This window comes from Columba livia, chromosome 6 (assembly GCF_036013475.1).
Source record: "Columba livia isolate bColLiv1 breed racing homer chromosome 6, bColLiv1.pat.W.v2, whole genome shotgun sequence".
NCBI classification, from domain to species: Eukaryota; Metazoa; Chordata; class Aves; order Columbiformes; family Columbidae; genus Columba; species Columba livia.
The window spans coordinates 21,798,594-21,814,253 of record NC_088607.1 but is presented as its reverse complement, the minus strand read 5'-3'; the positions used below and the strand labels follow the sequence as shown (position 1 = coordinate 21,814,253).

The 15,660-nt window shown below is 43.5% G+C and overlaps 1 protein-coding gene across 14 annotated transcripts in view; it reads right to left on the bottom strand.

Moving 5' to 3' along the window:
• TLL2 (tolloid like 2) overlaps positions 1-15,660 on the bottom strand; it is a 100,713-nt gene that overhangs the window by 35,993 nt on the left and 49,060 nt on the right. For 11 of the 14 annotated variants that reach the window (XM_065067511.1, XM_065067513.1, XM_065067512.1 and 8 more), the window contains 6 exons: positions 14,547-14,624; positions 12,242-12,412; positions 10,158-10,275; positions 9,557-9,735; positions 9,163-9,268; positions 3,908-4,032 (listed from right to left, as the gene is read on the bottom strand). In XM_065067511.1, coding sequence (XP_064923583.1) covers positions 3,908-4,032; positions 9,163-9,268; positions 9,557-9,735; positions 10,158-10,275; positions 12,242-12,412; positions 14,547-14,624 — 777 coding nt within the window. Of the gene's footprint in view, positions 1-3,907; positions 4,033-9,162; positions 9,269-9,556; positions 9,736-10,157; positions 10,276-12,204; positions 12,413-14,517; positions 14,625-15,660 lie in introns of those variants that run through there. The other 3 variants (XM_065067523.1, XM_065067525.1, XM_065067521.1) reach the window with 3 other exon arrangements.

Here is a 15,660-nt window from a genome sequence, read left to right as displayed (position 1 = left end):
TGCTCCAGCAGATAAACTTCTCAAAGAAGCTGAATCCCAGACATATTCATTCTGAGGACAGCAAGCCATTCTTCAGATGCTCCTCTGACATCACCACTGGTCAATGCATGGCCTGGAGTAGCCACCACCTTAGGATGGCTCTAGGAATGCCAACATCTGACAAGGTGTCCCAATAAAGAGGGGATTCTAATCCATAACTCAACAAGATATATAAATGTCCTTTTTCCCTGCTCAAAAATCTATTTAAACAAATATTAAATGACAAAGAGAACTCTAAAACACTGGGAACACATACTTCATTACCATAATGGCATTGGACAAAGAGGATTACCGCCCTCAGCTGAACTTCAGCAAAGCTTTCCAACCACCCAGACTTAATTCTCCCAAGCGTAACTACACAGTACCTTGCAAGACTGTAATTATGGAACAGGCACTAACATATCTACTACCAAGCACTACTCTGCTAAAATATTGTGAAAGCAGATGTAGCTAACTATCCAAACCTTGCAGAGGAAGCTCTCCAAACCTGCTGGGAGAGGCTGGCCTTTCAGTGCAGAGGAGAGCAATTGCCTGCATGTCTAGGGAGAAGCAGGATAATAATGAGCAATGCGTATTTGTGTAGAGCAGAATCTCTTGCAGAACACACTGATACGCAATACAAATGTACTCCATTTAGTCACAAAGCCAACAGGTCCAATAAGACTACTGTTTGGTACTTTTGAGACCCAAGAAACTGAGCTGGGGTGGTTTTCACATGTGGTGAAGGCGCTGGTGCACAAATAAGCTGCTAGAAAGGAACAGAGGTGAAAAGCAAAGTAGGAAAGGTCAATGCTTCAGAAGTCATTTGTAGATGTAGTTGAGTGACAGGCACCTAGTTCACCAGCTGGTTACTAGTACACTACACCTTTTTCAAGCTGAACATAGTATTGGATAGGATGACATAATGCAGGACCATTCTCAATTTATAGTATAGCCATCACTGCACAATTAGCAGAGCTACACACAGAGGCCTGTTTCCGTTAGCATAGCAAAGATTGCTGGATGTGCCATTTTAAAGTCTTTTGTAGCTACTATACTCATCAAATCCTCAACACGCATCTTTATAAAAATCTAGCATTTAGTATTATGCAGTAGAATGCATTTTGTTTTCCAGAAATTCCTTCAGCAAATCTAATCTGGTTTCACCTGGCTTGGTACTAACTTTAACCCAGCAGGTATAAGCTTTGGGGAATTAAGAACAATTTAAAACAGCAGGGTTTGAGAATGGAAAAGCTAAGACAGCTCTAACTGTAGCAGCCACAAGAACTCCAGCCTAATGAGTTGCATAGCCCTGTTTCTTGCAATAGACACAGCAGTCATTCTGGCTTGTACCACTGCATACTTGTAACTCATCCTTCACTATGCCACCTCTTTTTTGGGGGGCCTTTCTCAGGCATTCTCAGATGGACACTCTCTTTCTAAAAGTGAAACCATCTGCTGTTCAACTTCTGGACTATGTTGTTGCATTTTACTTAAAAATCCTCAGCTTGACTACTGAACAAAGTTGTCCTCAAAGTTTCATTCAGACCCTGCTCAAACATACAACAGAAGTCCTTTGGGTTTGAACTCCTATGCTTTGCATTTTGGACAAGAAGAGAACTTTTCAAGCTACAGATTCAAATGGCAGCTGAGGATGTTAATGTCATTAAATATACTGCATCCCTTCTCTTCAAATGCAACCTGTGAATAAATTCTGAGGCAAAGGAAAAAAGAAAACCAGACAAAACAATAGATATTTGAAGAAAATTTGTTTAGTAGGCTTAAAGCTCTAAACAATCTGCTATCAAATGTTTTCTGAACTGACATAACCTCTGCTAAAACTTTCTGGAAAAAATTCTAGAAAGTAGAAGAGTTCTACTTTGCAAGTAGAAAACTGAGACTCATAAGGGTCCTCATTTTAAGAAAGTTGCTTTGTAGCTTTTAGTTTTACTTTAACCTCAGGCCAAAGTGGCTTTTCAGCTTGCTTCAAGAAATATGAATCTGTAGTTGATGCTTCCAGCTGTGGGATTGAAAAACCTGCTTGGATTAAGTCTGACTCAATCAAAAAACATGGTGCAAGACATCTCTGTTTTTTTTTTTTTATTTTTGAGTGTTCAAATGATCTAATTCCTAAACTCATCTGTGAGATAATTTTCCAAGAACTACATCTGGTTCAACCAAAAGTGAATTAGAGAAAATTGTGAGTGGTAAAAACAAACAAACAGACAAACAAACAAAAAACCCAAACAAACAAAAAAACCCCAACAAAACAGCAACAACCACCACCATGTTAGTTAGAACTAGCATACCTAAGAAAGATATATCACTAACTACAAGCTAAGTAGTGATCCCCAAATATCACAGAGCCTGAAGTATTGTTGATCCCTAGAATTTATTTTAGACCCTTGTGAACTCACACTCTCTGACATGGATACAGAAAAGAAGCAGATTTGCACACCAGCTATCCCTCATTTCCCATGGCCTCATTAATAGTTCACAGAGCAATGCCAGCCAGCCACTCACTTGAGATGTGAATCTATACTGGTAAAACTTCTCTCTCCTACTAACATTTTCCCCTTTGTGATAGGTTTGTTCCAAGAAAATTAGTCATTTATGATCTTATTAGGTTTATGATCAGTCAAAGCCACTCTCAATGGGATCAACATGCTGGCCAGACCAACCATTTAGATAGACTCCTGGGTCGTGCTTGCAAAAGTCCTTTTTTTTTTTTTTCATTTTACAGAGTCATTCTGCAGAATTAGGGCAACTCTCATTCTCCAGTATCTTATCATGAATGTTTCATTACCAGTAGAAATTCAACAGAGCTTGTTAAATTTTCACTCTCCGAGCATCACACTTTCCATGCTATCTTCGCCCTCAGTTGTTGTAGTCCATACCACAGGCACCACACCAGGTGCCACCTTTGCTTCAAGCCTCTCTTTACATCCCCACATTCAAACTGTCCACCAGTCTGGCAGATTTCTTCTCTGGAATCTGTTTTTCTCTGTTAATCTATTCAGCTAAAATTGTCGCATAAACTTCCGCTGTCTAATATCTCCACTTCAAAAGGATCCTGTTGTTCTGATGAGTAAATTTAGTCCCATCTGTGACCCAAATGCTCTTTTTGCCAATCTTTTCAGATCCCAGACAAAGCAGGACTCAGTACATGGATTCTCTACCAAAGCTCTTCCCAGTCTATCAACCCTTTTGCAGCGGAAAGAAGGGTACAGCTGTTTCCTGAACAGCTCGAAGCTCCAGCTTCCAGCACCTGGTTGCTTCACAAATCAGCATCTTTGGGCTTTCCTTGACGTTATTTCCCAAACCTCAGTGCAACACACTATAATGACAGAGACACACTTCGGGCTTCCTTAAGGCTCATCCCTGTAACAACACCTATATAAATAACTCAACAGAAGTCTGTTGGTTGGTGTGCAGAGACCCTGGTCTACCAGATCTCTCTCTGCCACTCTTCTAACTGCTAGTCTCCACTCTGTCCATGGTCTTGTACATTGATTTAATTTGCTATGAACAAAGCCTACACCTTTAAGTCTAGGCAGTATATTTATATGAAGCCAACAGCAAAATACAAGTCTTGGCTTAGCCCCCCTCCCCAGCCTACTTTGCAGCTCCTCTTACTAAGTTTCAGTAAAGAACACTGGACAAACCTGAATCCCCAAACCAAACAGGAATTCCAGCAAAGTACTAATAGGAGACACATGTTGGGCAAGTTCAGTTCTTCCACATCTCCAGCTTGAAGCATTTGATTGTCTATATTTCCCAAGTCTCTTTTGTCAAAGGGACCATTAAGGTGATCTTGAACTCCAATGCTTTCCAGGTAAAACCATGTGTCTACAATAAAGCTGGAGCCATCTCCACAAGCCATATTTACCTGGGCATTTGTACAACTTCCTCGCCTGAGCGATGTCTCCCTGACTCAGGCGAATACGCTGACCAATGGTTGGCCGGACCCCATTATCGTCACGACGGGGAAGGATAGTGTCGAGGAAAACACCTCTGAATGGAAGAACACAAAGAGGAGTGACATAGGGAAAGTGACACGATGCATAAGAAGTCATCCTGGCAGGCCCCCTACAGCATCCCCTTTGCCATATATCCCATGCTAACAAGCAAGAGTAATGTATATTGTGATAACCACATCATGAGGTGGCCTTCTTGCTACAGCCAACACCTTCTAAATATACAGGCAAGTCTGCCAAGCCAGTAAATTTGTCTTTGGATATATCAAGATTGCCACTGCCTCTGTTTGAGTATAGATGCATTCGTTGCCATATATCAGAACAGGTAAAGAAATATTCTTGCAGAAGGTTCATGGCACATCTGACTCAGCAGGAACACAGATTGGACACTTAAGCCAAAGGAGCAGAGGTAAAGGGAGCTTGTTCAGTAGCAGATGGAGTTGGGTTGCCAGAGACAAGTGAAAAAGATCAGTGCTCTACCTTTGTTCTCCATGAGTTTCCAAGCTAATGACTCTATTTCTCTCTGCCTCTTTTTCCTCACTCCTATTTCTTCCATGTGGTACTTCATACTCAGGAACTCTCTACTGCACTTCTGATGTCAGTTCAGAAAAAGATTTAATCCCACTTATATCAAAATGCAAAGCCCACGCATCCAGGCAAGAGCCTGCATGCTGAAGAGACCCCAGCTCAGTATTAGGGCTACAGGGTTAAAGGCAGAGCGAGGATCAGAAACCTGAGCTCCAGGTTGGTAAAGTCCTCGTGGCCAGGCTGTCCAGTCCACAGAAACCATCTCACTGCACTCCTGAATGTTTAACAGGTGCCAGTGAGTTTGAAACTTTGGCATCACATCTGGGAGGCAGACTTCTTTTTCTGAAGGAGAGAATACAACTGTCTGTGGAGTCCGATGGGAAATCAGGGCAGAAGCAATAATTTTTTTGCTGCCCAGTCCTGATATAAGAGTCTTTAAGTATGGATTAAGCTCTAAGTAAACAACTAATTCTGTTCATTGGACTGCTCAGCTGTGTAAGAGCTTTGGGAAGGAGCCTGAGAGGGCTTTTTTTATACTGGTTTAATTTTAAGTAAATACTGCAAGTAGAGTATTTGGATCACAGCTGTCCAGACCTGCAGCCAATATTCTTGAACAGAAAATATCATTCTATTAAACATACATTGTGGGGCAAAATTCTGTTGTAAATATTCAAACTAAAGAAAAAAATAGGGGGGAAGGACTTTGTTTTAAAAAAATAGAATCTACTGTTGCATGGGGGATGTGGGTTTTTTTTCAGTGGCAGGAAAATTTCTGATCAGCCCTAAAATCAGTGCTTACAATCTCTGAGGTGAGCCCATCACATTTTGATTGACAAATTCAGGCTGGCATTCCACATGTCAGCTGCATGCCTCAGGCTCAATTTTTTGAAGTTTACATATCAAAAATAAATTCTTCACTTCCAGAAACACCACAAACATAGAAACAGGTCTGTTTGCCCACAGTTAAATTTTCAAGCCTCCTCAGGAGTTCACAGAAGAACTTGGCATTTGGCAGGGACATATTTCTGTGGCCAGTGAAATGCTTTCTGCAGATCTCCAGGCTGAACCAAGGAAGAACGACAAAGAGAAACCACCACTTGCCCATGCAAACTTTTGATTCTTTTTCCCATTACAGCCCTCATGACTGCACACTCACAGCCCCCAAACCATAACATACACCTAGGGGACTGCTCGCACAACACAGACATCCCACAGCTTCAAATTACCTTGTGATCACTTATATTACTTGCTAAACACATTTTATTTCAGAAGGCTTTACCCTAAGGTTGGACCAGTAAGATTTCTGTTTTTACTTTTTCTAGCAACTGAATTTTGTGCTTCTTTGACATGTACTGCTGAACATGACTCCAGATTAGGAGGCAGCAAGTATAGTTCCTCTCATTTTACCATCAAAAAAACTGAGAACAGAGGAGAGTGTCTTTCTTGTTTAAACTGCACAGGTCCCAGCAGCCCCATGCTGTCTACCCAAACCCCATTTGCTGAACAACACTTATGATTTTAAGTTGCATATTTCACAAGTGTTTTCAAGAGCACTAATACTTTGGCTCACAAATTAATCAACACCACATGGACATCATTAAGAGTGCCTGAGCTGCTCTGTTTAACACCAGAATTGTTCTTCAGTAAGATAACAAACCTCCCTTCCCAGAGGTAAGAAAATAATCAGGAATCCTGGATGCTCCATTCTCCTGCTGTCCAGGACCCACCATTGCTACTAGAACAACAGAGTCTAAGCAGAAAAGCACTCAAGAGTAATTAGCACCCACATAGTACTCTGAATGTGTAAGGTGTTACAAACATTATGAAATTATCAAGTGATCTTGAGAAATGCTGAATATTCACCATCCCATCTGAGGGCAATAGATACAGGTGCTTTTTAAACATCACTCAAGGAAGCAGATGTTCAAGGCAGGTTAAGCACTCAGCTGCAGGTATTACGGCTACATTTTGTCCCAACTCTGCATTTATAGCCCCATCTGCAGAGGAGAGACAACATAACCCTACTTCTCACAGTTAACACCTGTGGAGGATGTAAGCACTGAGTGTCTGTCTGGTGCAGGATTAGGATGGTGTGTTGCCAATATGTCAAGAAGATGCCCCTTGACATACAGGCAGTGCTACCAGCATGCTGATTCAAACAGCAGCTTTGCAGAGGTCATGTTCTGTAACTCCAGGCTGTGCTGCCATGTCTAATTGCAAGAGGCTCAGTGAATTAAGGTAACACACTATTTGCTTAGGGCTCTGTGGAGGTTTAAACTTTCTTATTGCTAAGCCACCATTTATGGGTCTTGACAGCAGTAAAAGAAATTGTTTAATGAGACAGCAATATTCAATTTCATTCGCTGTCATGTCTGTAAGGAATGCACCAGGAAATAAAAGCCTGCAGCCATACTCTGCAAAACAGGCAACTTTCTGACACAGACAAGAATAGAGGTTCCCATGGTAAAAACCTGTTACTGCTGTCATTACAGTCTCTTGTGCCATACGCCTGCTCCTATTAGCTGCAGACACAAATCAGAAACATGTTTTGCTGTGAACTGAAAATGAGCAGGGACTCCTGCAGAAATTTTCAAGAGCACCACTGGAAACAATTTTCACTACTAGGACTCGTTGTTTCAGAAAAACTGTCCCTTTCTGTTCCAGGCACAAAGTTTAGAATAAAAAGGGCCTCAGATCTGCAGCAGAATTTGACCACAGCAAACACCATATGATTTGCTATCATCAGTATTAACAGGAGTCATAAATGACACGGTTGTGCTAAGTGCCATGTATGAGTTGCTTCAAGACAATGAGCGACAGACACAACTGTGTCCTTCACCTCCTCCTCACATGTCCTGTCTCCAGTGGTGGCGTGCTCAGACCATCTTTTTGCTATGTGGATGTTCTAGTGTATGCAAACATATTAACACATAGCAGTGTCACACAGAGGCTATCGCCCATTCTCAGCTACTCATCTTAATGAAACTTGCTGGAACTCAGTATCTCCACGGGCTCTACGCCTTTATGAGTTTTGGTTGCAATTAGCCAGCACCTGCAAACCACTGTAAGGTGGGAAGGAGATATGCATACACTCACAAATCTCTACTGTTTGGTCAAAGTAAGCATTGCTCTCTTAGGGAAGCAGATGTCAAGAGAGGTCTTGGTAAAGCAAAAGCCTGTTCCCAGCACTGCCTATTTATGACGAGAGCACAATCGGCCCACAGAGGCACTTAGTGCTCAGTTCAATTACTGCATAAAGACTGCTACTGGGGTGAGGGTGGGTCACAGGGACAAAGGGCTTAAAGAAAACAGACTTAAAAATCCTATTAAGCACCAATTTAAATTTAGAAGGACTCTTGCCATTTTTATCCCCTTTTGGTCCAGCAGTGTTCTGAAGGACCCTGGTTTTCAAGAGACACAGACTCAAAGGCATCCACAATATAAATGGCAGTAATAACTTAATCTTGCTTTTGTGTAAGACAATTCTAACCATTTAGAGACTACAAAATGCTGGAAGGGTCCAGTAGATGCCTCAGGGGAAGAAAAATTGTTTGCTTTGGGTATTTGGTCCAAAGAAATCTCTGAAGGCTGCAAAGCACCCTTGCTCAGCCACCATCTCCCCCTTGCAAGAACAAACACCATTTCAGCAAGTTTGATAATTTTTCCCCAGCTGACGTGAAGTTTCAGAAACAAAAGCACAAAACAATAAGCTTGGCAATTCCATCAACTGGGGAGAAAAAATAAAAAAAAATAAAAGCCCCAAAGACACATTTAATTTTTGCAACAAAATGTTCCCAAGAATGTGAATATTTGTGCTTGGCCTTCCATCCCCTTTACTCATGGTATGTAGTGAAGGAAAGCTCTTTGGAAGGAGCAGTGGTGGGATATGTGGAAAAAAATTCAAATAATACAGCAAAATGGAGGTGGTCATTCAGTAGCTCCATTCCAAATCCAGGACATAAATAACTATGCTCATTTCACCTCTCTACCCAGCAGAGCTGTCTAATCACAAAATGGGATGAGATGAGAGTCAAGGGCAAACAGGCTACACAAAAATTAGCCAGTCAGTTGGGGCAGGAACAGGACTGAAAACTTCTCCATGAAGAATCCAGTCACACAGAATCACAGAGCTGCAGAGGTTGTGATCTAAAGCACAAGCATAAATGGCTAAAAAAAAATAGCCAAGCAATTGAAGATCATGGTTTAGAGTTTAAATTCCCCCCTTGGCAAACGTGCTTGAGGTTTGGAAGGCAATATTGTCACCCCAAAGCACAAGCTGGATGATCAAGAGATTCACGGTGTTTTTATTATCCCCTTGAAGGTGGGCAGTTACATACATACACACGTGCATGCTGGCTGGGAAGGTCACAAAACATGCTAACATGCTTTTGGAAGGTCTCCAAGACTATCAGCACTGGGTGAATATAGTGGGGAGGGGAAAACAGGAGTTCACCATATTTCTCTTCACCCACCTTGCTTTTTCAAATATTTTCCAAGCTTTGCAACACAGCAGAGCTCACTGCAACTGTCACATATCTCCGCAATAAACCACAAGTCTCCTTCTAGGCTCCATGTATCCCACAGAGCTAATCACAACTACTGAAAATAGTCCTAAGCACATTTAACCTTGGATTATCACCTGGAAAATGTGTTCCTAGCATAGTGCATGATGCTATCGAAGTCATAGGTCTCTCCCAGCGAGTTCACTTCCCCAGCCTCCATCTTTAAAAAGTTGTACTCCTGACCTGTGATGCCAAACACAAAGGGAAAAAACAAATCACTTTAAAAAAAGGCGCCTTTCACCTCCGGGCACCTAAAATGAAAGGGATATATTCCTACATTCCAACAATTCCAGCTGGCCATCCAAAATCTCTACTCACCCAACTATTCCGACCCCTATTCTAGGTAAGGACTAGCAACATTTCTTCTTCTCCATCCCAGCTCACAGACCACTAGGGTTTTCCACAAGTCCTGTAAGAAAGGTTTCCACCTACCCAAAGGCCAGGTGGAATAAACTGAAGTGCTATTTTTACCTTGCTGTATGTTCTCTCTGATGATTGTGACATGCTGGTCCCTGTCAGGCCGTGTGTGCTCATGCCAGAAACCCACCACATGACCCAGCTCATGAGCCACAATACCAAACTTGTCACAGTTTTTCCCAATGGATATCGCCTGAGGGCCACCTCCTCGGCGACCCACATATGAGCAGCATCTGGAAGAGAAAACCCACAAACCCATGCAGCACATCAATGAATAGTGGAAGCTTGAGATATAGCAACAGGAGATGGCATCTGGCAGGATCTAGGACAGGCCAGCAGCTGCATACGCTATGTGTACTTATGTTACGTGTGTGCGTATTTATAAATAAAACACATAAGTGCATATCTATAAAAATGCATATATAAACTTAAGTGTTATCCCAGGAAAAATAATCTAGAAAGGCTTAGCACCTTCTTCTGAGCAAATACTAAATTATCCTTGCAAACCTTACTGGAAGCGACCAGATGCATCTCTGTGACAGATTCCCCCATGTAGCCATTGGTCTATTCTGACCAGAGCTAGACTTAAAGCTGTTCATCAACGAAAGGGACGTTTGTAACACAGACAGCTGCAGGGAATGCATGTATCACTTACCCACACGTTCTGTACGTGAACACAATGAAACTCTCTTCATTAGTTCTCTCCACAAATGTCACACAAGTGTGCTTCTCCCAGTGCCTCATCGCTTGCTTAAAGATAGCTCTTTGGGTTCCTGAAAAAGAAATCCAAGCGCAGCAAACAGTGAAGGTCTGGCTTTCAGGAAAACCTCATGTAGACTTCGTCTGGATAGAGGAAGAGTCAATCATATCTGTAGACACCTCTAGGAATCTGGGACCCACTTTCAACTACAGTGCTAATTTACTGTATCATCCTTATGCTTGATTAATTGCTCTAATTAAACAGGTAGCAATTTTGGTTAAGCACATCAATATTTCTGCTTATGAGAAACACCACCTTACTAGGGATCTGCATACCAGCTACCCAGTGGCATGCCACATTTGCTTTCAGGACATAATGTAACATGACCACACACATCTTTCAAGACCCAGGAATCCCACAAGTGCTACAGATGCTTCCCAAAACGAAGGCAAAGCTATCATCAGGTAGTTTATTTTTAGAATTATAAGCAAAAACCATATAGGAACCAGAGGCAGTCTTGGGACAGTGTAAGAAGCTGTAGAGATTCACTGGAGGATCTGAGAAGTGGGATTTTTATGCCTGTCTCACAGTAGCAAGACAAGCCACAGGACCTTCCCTCCCCAGGGAGTCAGACACCTGCAGCAGTCACAGCATCCAGAACAGTCACACAGCAGGGACACAATGCCCTAGAGTGGTACATGGCCCCATGAGGCTTCCTTACAGCACTGCCTTTCCAGCACAGCCTGCAGAGCAAGCTGACACTCTCAAGAGGGACTAGAGAGGGACAAAAAACCAGAAGTACATCAGAAAGGGACAAGAAACACAGAGAGGAGCTCCAGCATGGGATTAAGCTGAGGTAAAATGCCAAGCTGAACACAGAAGAGAACTGTGCTATGGTGAGAGCTGCTTCATACATACTCATCCAAATGGAAGGATGGTTTTATCTATTCTGGACTGGTTAGGGCAGTGGGAAACCTGTAACACAGAGACAACTTTCTTGTCAGCCCCTGAGGGTAGTGGTGGTTGTTCTCTGACAAGTGTGAAGCAACAGCTGTGGCTATCAGGCTACTCAACATTCTGCCAGGTTGCACAAGCCCCTTCTTCTGTAGGAGGTGCACAGACCCTTCCACTGGGGCTTCAGACTCCTGGCAACAGTGTGGGTTCCAGAATGAGGTAAGGTCTGGATGAATATGTTTAAGAGGTCTTGAGGATCACCCCAAACTAGCAGGAGGAGCAGGACTGGGGAGACAAACCCACACTGTACAAACTGCCGTTTGTCACTGGGACAAAGTGCACCACAGGAGCCCAAGGTAACATGGTCTGCTGGAACTAAGTGGGACGTGGTGGAGGCAGCCTGGGGGGAACAGCAGACAGGAAAGAGCTGGCTCCAGTAAGGCACAGAGCATTTCTCATCCATGAGTCAAGGGAACTAATCCCACAGGGAACCACTGAGCTATGGAGAGGTGGCATCAGAACAAGTTGGCTGTTTGCTTTGCCTGAGAGACTTGCAAGAGATCTGCTGCACTCCAAGAGACATTTTAGCTTGGACAGTGCCCAGGAGATGCTATAGAGATTCTAAAACAGATACTCTGGAGACCTTCTGATCCAGCTCACTGTTACTGTTACACAGCTAGAGGAGACCCTGAAGTCTGGTGCGCAAACCCAGCAGGTCAGGAAGCAGAGTGCACAGGTAAAGTTCTCCAAGCGAGGATTCACAAAGCACCCCAGTGCCTTTCTGCTCCTGCTATTCCAACAGCAGAGAGGAAACCTTTCAGGAAACACAGGGTGAGTGCAGCTCACATGTACTGGCAATCAAGAAAAGTAACTGAGTCACCCAGTTATTTCTTGGACTCCAAGAAACTGCACACTTCATTCTCAGGCTTCCACAGTTCCTTGTACAACCACACACCCACCCTGACTCAGGAGAGAGGCTCCTAAGGACCCAAGTCATTTGTGGGAAAAGTCTGCTCCCGAGATCTCCCTCACATTTTGAGACACTCACCCCTGAGCAAACAGGGAGCAACGTTTTCACTACTGACCAGTGAAATTTCCTCCGATCACATAGGGGATGACTCCCCCTGGCCAGATCCTCTCAGCCCTGGATGTGGTTGCCCTGCGCACTCTGGGAGAGGAGTGTGTATCCATCCCAGACTCATCTGTATATTCCTTCCTCTTCAGGCTCCTCGCAAGCGTCGTATTTTGCCTGCCGTCTGCAAGACAGAGTGGCAATACTGTTTAAATCCTCTTTAGTTCCACCTGCAGCCCTCAGGTAATACCCTGGAGCTTCACAAAAAGAAAAACAGAAAAAGCGAGATGTTAATGCAAACCTGAAGCTGTAGCCAGATTTGCCAGTGATTTGTTTGGGACTCAGAGACAGTTAATCTGTAGCAACCCGGCCCTTCTCGTCTTGGATCCTCCCCGTGCACTGTGCAAAACCTATTGTGCCAGAAAGGTGTAACGAGACATCCCCCCCGTCTGTAGCCACTCACTCTCTCCAACAGCAACTTCGTAGATGGGGACACAGCACTTAAACAAGGGGAATGGGAGTAGTGAGATCAAACAAGCCCAGATGCCACTGTATGTTCTCAAACCTGCCTTACTCATCCAGATCTGCAGGGAAAAGTTTATTCAGGCAGGGTTGGCTTCACAACAGCAAGAATTACTCATTTGAGTTGGCCTTGGAAAAAGAGGACAGGCCACTCAGACTGGAACTTATACTAGTCAAGGCTGAAAAGTATTACATAAAAGTGTTTGTTTTCACATGTTAGGTCTCCAGTGCTCTGGAAACAACATTAGCATGTGTCAGGGCTGCACAGACACCACTTCTTGGCTAAGGTGCCTGTATCGCACAGCCAATCCATCAGCTGGACTTCAGCAAAGCAGTAATTAAACACAGGGGTTGGTGCACCTGCAGAGAGTGCTGGCCTAAAGGGAACTCCCTCCCCACCTAGAAAGAGGCAGCTTTGCTGGCAGTGGCTCTTCAGTGCTGGTGTCCTCTCTGAAGCTTTGAGAAGCTTCCAGTTGTGGTCTTGTGATTTGTGTGGAAATCAACAAGACCGGCTGCAACTTTGCTTCTCAAGTCAGGGGCACAGGCTGCCAGGTTATGAAAATGCACAAGCCCTGCTGAGACCTTCCTCCATTGACTAGAGAGGCTCCTGAGAGCCTCTCTTCCCATTCTTCCTTCCAGTGGAAGCACCAGTAAGCAAACCACTACTGTAAAGGCTGAAGAGATCAAAACAATGGGAAAAAAATTAAGGCAGTGCAGGGGGATGGAAGGAATGAACTTCAAACCCTCCCTCCTGCTTCACCAGGTCAAGCCCTTCCCCACTCAACACCCTGCTTCAAGCTGTGGGACAAAGCCTGGAATTTGCCTTTTGTTCTTCTTCCTCCTGTGAGAATGCCTGTAAGATCACAGGTCCAGACTGATCCTGTAAACAATACCTTACCTACATGAGTGGGAGAAGCCAACTGCAAAACTTGGCCTGGGTGATAGCCCTGCTTCAGGGCAACAGAAACTTAAACTGGTTTAGCTGAAACACCCCTACAGCAAGGATCAGCCAGCTAGCATTACATCTCTGCCTTGGAGTAAAATGTTTTTGCTGTCCCAGTGACAGTCATGGCTTCCTGTACATCCTGGGTCTGGATAGGATGGAGTTAACTTTTCTCATAGCAGCCCATAAGGTACTAGGTTTTGGATCTGTGGCTAAAACAGTGTTGATAACACACCAATGTTCAAGCAACTGCTGAAAAGTGCTTGTACAGCATCAAGGCTTTCTTTTTCTCACTCTGCTGAGAACTGTACACCCGCCAAGCAAGTAGCCATGGGATAGTGCAAGAAGCTGGGAGAGGATACAGAAGGGATAGCTGATGCAAATTGGCCAAATTGATATCCCATACCATATGTCATCATGCTCAGCAATAAAATCTGTGAGGTTTTTTCTCCCAAGGTGACCATTGCTCAAACTTGCTGGGCATCAGTCTGCTTGTGGATAGATGTGAGCAACTGACTATCACTTGGCTTGTTTTTTTCCCTCTTTCCTTCACTTATTACACTTTTTCTCAACCAATGCGTTTTCTCACTTTTGGTCTTCCTGTTCCCTCACCCGTCCTGCTGGAGGAGGGGGATAGTGACCAAGCAGCTGTGTGGGTGCTCATCTGCTGGATGAGGCCAACCCACCACGCTATACAAGACAAACCCACGAACAGCAACAAATGTAGATGCCTGGGCAAGGTTGGTCTCCTAGCCACAGAGGCACACACATGTACACGGACAAAACATGTTTTACAGGAGGTAAAAAAAGCAAATAAAAGATACCCAAAGGTCTGGGTGGGGTACCACATTACCCTTTTTAACTGCTTTGTTACTGCGATCAGTTGAAGTGGCGTTCTCACTTGACACAAAAGACTGTTCTCCCAGGCCTCCTGAAAAGGAAAAAGAGCAGAGACACAACTCCTGGTGAGTAGACTGGCAGAGTTCTGACACGGGAAGGACAGCAGCTGTCAGTGATTGCCATCTGTGGATCTGCAGCCACACAAACTGGCTGATTGCTCTCTACAAAGAACAAAGACTAAGAGCCTGATAAAGCTGGGCTCTTTTCCTAGATTTGTTCCTAGCTTATAGTGACACCTTACAACTTGTTACCATCCTATGCCCTAGTTTCTCCGTATGCTAAACAGGCAGAAAGTCTCTTCTGGGGAAGGCTAGTTCCATGGAGATTTACTGAGAATAGGAGCTATACTTTTGTTACCATCCTCCTTGTAAGTACCACTATAAAATCTCAAATTAAAAGAGGTACACTGTCAAGGCAAAGAATGATCTACATTCAGTCCTATAAGCTCTATCAGCTCTTAAACATTTGGCCTGAATTCAGCTTCACCCGAAAACAGAAGTCCTTCTCTGTGATGCCAATACCCACTGGAAAGACCCTGAATTACACATCTTTCTTGATTTGGTAACTATATTTTTCTGTTCACAAAATATTTTCTAGTCTTTCTTCCCACAACCACTATCTTCAGCTTCCCCTAAAATGCCCATTTCTAAACTAACTCTCCCAATACTAGTTAGCAAAGCAAAGACTAAACGAACAAAATAACAAAAAACAACCAACCACAAACAAACCACACAAAACACCAGCAAACCACAACCAAAACCTCAGAGAGGCTGAAGATTTCAAAAAGGGTAAAGAAGCAGCAGTATATTTGCAATGTATTTTCCAGTTTCTTAAAAAAATGTCTAAATTAATATAAAGTTTAGAGTGCTTAATGATTTCACACCCTGCCATAAAATCTGCCCAGGGAGATGGGGGAAAAGGATGGAGGCTCCAACAAGATGCACCAAATTCTGTGCTTCAAAGCCTCTTAAGGCTTGTTTAGATGTCTCTTGCTTGAGTGCAAAACAATACATATGAATTTCTAAAAATCAGCATCTGGACATCTCATTAGGTGCAGATCTTCACAG